Below are 7,274 nucleotides of genomic sequence, written 5' to 3' on the forward strand. Positions count from 1 at the left end.
GGGTGGGGAGGGGTGTGACTTCTGCGCCCAGAGACATGGAGACCCTATAAAATGCAAAATGATGTCTCTTGATGGTTCCTCGTGAGCTCCCATTGGCACTTGTGTACCTGCAGGGTTGTGCTTGCCCACAAGAAAAACTTCATATTTCATTTTGGGCAAAAGAATGCTCCCTGACCCTTGTGCCCAAACACAAAGGGGGTTGAAATAACACCTCTACCCCTGTGAAACACCAGTGAACAAGTGCCACTAATTATGCTAAAATATGAAGATTGGATTTCATGCCATGGACTCCACATTCTCTTTCCAGATTAAATGTCTCCTTATGCCTATTGATGGGAAAGTGCACCATGCCCTCTTCTATTTTTTTTGGTAAATAAAATTCTATTGATAAAAACGTGTAGTACACATGGATTCGGAGTTACAAATTTCAGGAAACCATGGAGTGAAAGTGGGCCAAACAATCCTACACATCAACCACTGGGCCCTCTTAGCAAAGGAGTCAGCAGGTGGCCTGTGTTGTGTTTCCTCATTGCTGGAAGAGTCTCATTGCCTTGCATCATGGGCAGTGGCTAGTTGGAGAAGTCAAGACTGGCTCTTAGAACCTTCATTTTGGATGGATAGGAACCTCAAACAATGAGTTCCTAATGTCCAGTGAGCTGTGTGAAGCTCTAGGACAACTGTACAGTGTCAGGTGTTGACTCTACAGTCTATTATATATGCCCCCTTGTATTAGTTTAGGTACTTTAAATGAACCTAGTAATCCTACCTGCCTAGATTTTACTCCTACATTTATGGGTTAATTATCATCACTCCCTTATATTTGTCCTATATTTATTCAAACTCCTCTACCCCAAACTCCTTTTCTGATTTCTCACAGAAAAGCATACTTCTACCTCTCTTTCTCCCTTGTTAATTCAAAATCCCTCCCTTCCCCTTCCCTCCCCTTCCTATCTTCCATTGCTAACTTGTATTTGACTCATGTTGGGTACATCTCAATGTTTCTTGCTTCAATTTGGCTTAAATTTTCATGTCTTTATAGAAACATCTCTCATTCATTTGTATTCGAGGTTTGGTTTTATGAATGCTGCTGAGGCTGTATGACAGATTGCCTAACAAAATAATTGTTTCTTGGAATGTTCTTATTTCAGGCTATTCATGCAGATCTCATGACAATTATGAGCTTGATATTGGGTTGCTCAATTAGAGGTTCTTTACAGACAGGAACTGCCATCCATAGACATGTATTCACACTGTGGGGATATGGGGAAAGCAAGAAAAATATTCGAAGAAATGAGGAAAGGGACAATGCATGCTGGAATGCCATGACTTCTGGTAGTGGGATGATGGTGATCCTGCAATTGATCTCTTTCTACAAATGAAGGGGTCTGGCTTAAAGCCTGATAATTCATTCAACTCTACTGTGTCCTGTGTTCATGCAACCATTCTGGAATGGTTGATCAAGGGCTCCACATTTACAATTGTATGGTTAAAGATTGTAATAATACCAAATTTGCAACACCATGGTTGTGTGGTAGATCTTCTTGGCCGTGCTGGGCAATTAGAGGATGCTCATCACTGATAAATACCATGTCTTTGCAGCCTAATGCTGGGTTTTATGGGGGGGCCTTGCTTGGTACATGCAGAGTGCATGCAAATATAGACTTGGGGATACAGATCTCACAAAAGATTTTTGAGTTGGATCCAGATGATGCTGGTTGCTACATCTTTCTTTCAAACAAGTATGCTACAGCTGGAGACTTGGAGGGTCAAGATGACCAGAGTATCATTGAGATCAAAGGGATTGAAGAAGGCCCCAGGCTTCAGTTCAATTGAGAGAGATAGAGAGATTCATACATTAATGGCCAGAGATAGAGATCACCATCAGTATTCTGAAATTTATGAGACATTAAATCGCTGATCCCATTTAGCTGGGATAAGGCTGAGTTGTTGTTATTGTTGTTATAAAGGGCTTGATTACGAAGATTGAAGAAGCAGGATATGTACCTAACACATTGTTTTTTCCAGGATCTAACCAATGAAACAGATAAATATCCTGTATCACCATTCGAAATGCAAGAATCTTCTCTGTAATGATTGTCACAAAGTGAGCAAATTCATCTCCAAGGCCACTGGAAGAAAACTTGTCATAAGAGATGCAAATCACTTCCCCTTTTACTGACGGAGTCTTCTCTTGCAAAGATTATTGGTGACTTTGAGTACCACACATGTAAATCGATCCTGTACTAATCTAATCAAGTTAGTTCCTTCCCTGTCTAATACTATACTATTTGTTAGGAAATGAAGAACCCATATTTTCAACAGTCCAAATGGAGGTTCTTGATCTGATGTACAGGAGTGTACAAATGTGAGATCTATCCGAAGCAATTCCAACAAACATTTTGATACTTTGATGTTCATAATACATGACCTTTGCCTCTCCCCAAGTGGATAAAATTTGTGTGATCCTTGATGAATAAGAGATGGGAGAAAGAACCCTGCTGGTCTAGTGTTGCCTATGCCGGCACATGGGGCCAATACGAGGGTGAACCGGAGCATCTTCAGAGCATAGGGTGGAGGGCAGCATGGTCTTTTTGCACCCACCTGTGTCTGGGAGTAGGCAACACCAGACTGGCAGGGTTATTTTTCCCATAAGAGATAGTTCAAGAATGCAAATGATACAATGGGGTGTGGCAATCCATTTCTAGCATTCTCATTGCCTTATATGAAGTGTTGAACAGGGGTATGGCTCAAAGTTTGGAGTATCCAGGTAACAAAGTCACTAATATACCACAGGGTGGTGTGGATAGATTTTGGTGTAATAGATCGCAGATAGATTTGGTAGGGAACAGGGAAGTAAAAAATGCTGAACCTAAAAAATTTCCCTAAACATTTGGATGGGAATGTTTCCATTGGATTGATGAAAAGCTCCAAGTTTAAACCATGAAAAAAAACTGTTGGATCATAATCTTGTCTCAATGCATATGGACTAGGAGATAACGGGATAATCCCCCATCCTGATAGGAGATTTCAAATTTGTCCTTCAGTCACAAATTTCACTTTCTTAACTGCTGGGAAAATATGGACCTGCATTTCAAGCTTACCCACAAGCTCAAAAATGCAGATATCTCCTTCTTCAAGTTGATTAGCATATACAAATGCTCCCCAGCCTCCACACAGGGCAATCCTCGACGAGGTATAGAGCATGTTTACTTTCCAAGCTTGGCCTTTTTTGTTCCAAAGGGTAACCATTGTTTTCTTCTGAAAATGAAAATGTTTTCTGGCAAAGTCCATTGGGATTCCCTGTGTGAATAATGTTTGGTTAGTAAAAGAACAATCAATAACAATAACAATAACAAAACATTCCTGTTAATAAAAGAAAAGCTTGCAATAACAACCATGTATGAAATCTGCTTGTCCTTGGAAGTGTTTGAATAGGTCCCATCCACCATTATTATTACTATAATGAGATCATGTTGCTCTATCTCAAACTCTTGGAAATTGGAAGGCCATTGGTCAATGCGTATACATTTACTTCTAAATGCTATTCTTTTATTTAATGCATGTGGGCATCTTGCCTAATCCGAAAATATAGTTACTGAAATAACAAAAAGCATTGGGAGGGAAGATAGATTGGGAAGTTGAAGCAAATCCAAGTTTCACAATAGTAGAAACCAAAACACACATTGGCCAAGATATATTTCAGTCCAGCTTTTGCATCTTTCAGAGGCCATTATGTATAATTTAACTCATATAATTAATCCAGAATCTTGTAGAATGACAAGTGCATTAACATAAGCAGGGATGCAACTAATGTCCCTTTTGTAGGGGCCACAAAGTCTACCATGATAGCTTTTAGAAAGTTAATACCAAAATCAACTTATGGACTTCAATGTAAAATAATTCTATAATTTTCTACCCATACAATTCTTTTTACAAGTCCAACAATGCAACACTACTAATTTATATTCTGATGAAACAAACAATAAAATAACTAACAATGTAGAAAAACACTTAAGCTTCTCCAGAAAACAAATGAAAGCATAATAAGATGGTATAACCCAAAACAGTGAACCTTCAATTCCTAATTTTGTCTATGAACCAAGAATACCAAAATGGGATGCAAGTTTAATGCTCCAAAGATGGTGAATCAAAGTTGAGAGCCTTATAAACTACTTTATGATCTTAACTGATCATGAGGTGCTTTACATTGCACTTTAAGATTAATTTGACTCATCTTTCTAGACCATGGCCCAGTTTGCAACTACATCCAGCTCTCTTATGTTTGGAGATAGATAGAGCACCAGGAAATTTTTATTACATAAATATGATTTAGCTAGTTATTTATAGGTTTGACTTAATTAAAATGCTGATCATCAGATTGTAGAAAGAAGCAAGCAAGTTGCATAAAACTCACCAGCAAAGATTTGTGCACATTTGTTGCCGTTAAACACCTCAATAAAAAAGGAAATTTGGAAGTAAAAGACTCTACTTCTTCCAAAACTTTTGCCTTTTCTTCTTCAGTTGTAGGCCGCCTTCTTGATGAGGACCATATAGTTTTTGGAATTTGTTCAGGGGTCAGAACAGCATCCTTGCCTTTAGCCTTTCTAAGCCCCTTTGGTTTAGAACTTGGAAGGCATTTCCCTGTAGCATGTAAACCAATTGCACAGAAGCATTTATAAGGTACCTAGAAGTAAAAATAAATATTTATGTAATAGTTCTTACCTATTGCATTAAGCAGCATCCAAAAAGAAACATAAACTAATAAATATGAATCAAAAGCATTTTCATTTCCAGATCAAGTCAGTGACAAGTCTACAGGTCCAAATGCACATATTCTAAACAACTAATGAAGTTATGCTAATCTTATAAACATTCGGAATCAGTATTCCTTCACCGAACGGTCCAATTTTTGTGGTTGGATAGGTCTCCTGGAGCAGTGCCGAGGGCATTTCAAACCTTTGTTCAATAGGGGGAGTAATTATGATATCACAATGGTGGGTGAACGATCACTGTGGGTGAATAAAATTGTCCTAAACATTTTGATTGATTAAAATAGAAATATCTCTGTTATTAATTTTTTTTCCTAGAAATATCTGCACATGCATTTAAATGCATAAGGGACAGTTGCATTTACAGTTAAGGTGGAAAGATATGGCTAGAAATTCAAGAGGTGCAAGTAATTTTTCACATTCATACCTGGATCATCTTTACTGGCTTTTTCAACAGAATCCCTAGAAGTCTCTGATGATTTGTCACATTCCTTAGCTCCATTGGAGAAGTCAGGCTCTTGATGTTTAGTACTAAACAGATAATCTCTGTTACATCCACTCTCATCAAAAATTTGTACATCAAAACAAGTATTTCCATCATATCCAAAGACAAGAAAATTATCGTCATAGATGGAGTGATCTCTTATAAAATCTTGCCAACCATCCTCTATATATGTGCCACTAGTAGTTTTGTTTAATTTGACTCGCCAGTGATTGCCATTAGAATCCTTTAGGGTGGCAAATTTATATGCTTCTGTCGAAATGTTCTCCAAGAATTCTGGTGGAATCCGCTGCAAATTATTAACAATTAAATAGATGAACTTCAGAAAAATATTATCAATGCTGCAGAAGAAACACTCAGAGTGGAGAAGGCATGCATGAATAGTGCCTATTTGGTTAGGACTATAAAGAGTCAATTCACACATAATACTGATATAATGCTTGTATGTTTGAATTCCTCTAAAAAGAAAAGGGAAAGAAAATAAAAGCTGCTGGATCAATCCTGTCTTGACTCCATGATGCAGATAAATACTCTTATACTAAAAGTGAACTCTGGTAGAATACACAAATGTAGCTTGGTTAAAATTGTATGTGAAACATCATAGGTTAGAAGTTCAGCTATAGAAAACTGAAAAAAGGAAAAATAGAAACAAGCAATGTACTGCTATATCAGGACTATCGATCACTGTTGCTATCAAATCTTATACTCTTTGCAATTGTGCTACTGGGTATTGAACTTGTCCAAATGGACCAAAACAAACTTGTGCTCTTTAGGAACAGACTGGTGAAGTTGTAATTCTTCAGTTCCATTTTCTGAATCTATGCCACCACTGCCCTATGATCACATGGTATCTGACTTGAGACTGTTGGTGTTCTCTGGTCCTAACTAGTGAAGATGGGAGAGTTCAACACAAACTATGGCATCTGGAATTTTACAGGGTGATGGATATATTCAGGTACACATTCTTAAGCAGAAAAGACCATATACTGTTCCTTTGTCTCCCCCAGTAGATAATGACCCAAGCTAGTACACCAAATCATTGATAGTAGTTGAAAGAAAACATTTAACCACTCCCCTGAGCTTTCTTCCTACATCAAAACCTGGGACCAAAATGATACTACTTTTGGCATTAGCACAAAAAATATACATATAAATTTTAAGACCTCTCAAAAAATGTTTAAGATCAGCCACTGTGTCTGTCATTTAGCTACCCAATCTTCCAAACACATTCATAGACGTTTAGCATAAAAAAAAAAAATCTTGTATTAATGAGGAAAGCTCCAAACTAACCCAAAAACCTCTGTTCTAGCTGCTGGAAAAATAAGACAAGGATCAACAGTGATATAGAAAATAAATAAATAAAAAATGCCTAGAAGATGGAAAGGAAAATAAACATAGAGATGAAAGAAAATGACTACCAATGGTCTTGTGTAAAATCCCGGAAACATGATCTTACAGAAGTGAGGCCTCTCGTCTAGAGGTGGTATGTTCTTGCCCGTCTTCCCCATTTCTGGTTTTTCAAGCTTCAACGGCTGTAGATGCAGAGCAGGAGTTAGAGAACAACACAGAGAGAGAGAGAGAGAGAGAGAGAGAGAGAGAGAGAGAGCGGGAATAGCAAGTTAAGTAATACTGTGGTTTCATCCCCAGCAGCTACAGCGTCCAGCTTTACTGTTTTGGCAGTTATATCAAATATATCAACTGTGGGTTTACAGACTAAGAAGTAAGACTTGACTTTTTCCATTTTTGGAAGAAGGTCAACTAGCAGATCAGATCATCTGACCGTTTGATCTTTCTAGTCACCTAGCCTTTTTATTTGAAATCTTGCTTTGCCTGGTTAATAGTTAATAGTGGACTGAGGGAGGGTATTCTAGTGATTTTACAGTCTTCTTTTGAAAAGAAATTTCGGGCGCAACCCTTCCAACTTCCATAACCGTTTTTGGGACAGGACCCACCAACAGAGAGAGGGAAAAAATCCTCTACGCTGGCTGTAGAAGGCAGTGAGG

The 7,274-nt window shown here is 38.0% G+C and overlaps 1 protein-coding gene across 1 annotated transcript; it reads right to left on the bottom strand.

The window, feature by feature from the left end:
* Window positions 1–2,967: 2,967 nt before the first annotated feature.
* On the bottom strand, window positions 2,968–7,012 carry LOC122074150 (B3 domain-containing protein Os11g0197600-like). Its single transcript, XM_042639014.1, has 5 exons — window positions 6,902–7,012; window positions 6,690–6,803; window positions 5,197–5,560; window positions 4,415–4,641; window positions 2,968–3,300 (listed from the first exon to the last, which is right to left on the bottom strand). Exons 1-5 carry the CDS (start codon window positions 7,010–7,012, stop codon window positions 3,028–3,030), a joined length of 1,089 nt encoding a protein of 362 aa, XP_042494948.1. The 3' UTR covers window positions 2,968–3,027.
* Window positions 7,013–7,274: the final 262 nt, after the last annotated feature.

Source organism: Macadamia integrifolia, chromosome 3, assembly GCF_013358625.1.
Source record: "Macadamia integrifolia cultivar HAES 741 chromosome 3, SCU_Mint_v3, whole genome shotgun sequence".
Classification (NCBI taxonomy): Eukaryota; Viridiplantae; Streptophyta; class Magnoliopsida; order Proteales; family Proteaceae; genus Macadamia; species Macadamia integrifolia.

Excerpts from the sequence above, each read along its gene's own strand:
- LOC122074150 (XM_042639014.1), bottom strand. The coding sequence starts at position 7,012 with ATGGAAAAAGTCAAGTCTTACTTCTTAGTCTGTAAACCCACAGTTGAT. Across the intron at positions 6,804-6,901 it reads CTGCTGGGGATGAAACCACA|CCGTTGAAGCTTGAAAAACC; the intron begins GTATTACTTAAC and ends CTGCATCTACAG. Across the intron at positions 5,561-6,689 it reads GATTTTACACAAGACCATTG|CGGATTCCACCAGAATTCTT; the intron begins GTAGTCATTTTC and ends AATAATTTGCAG.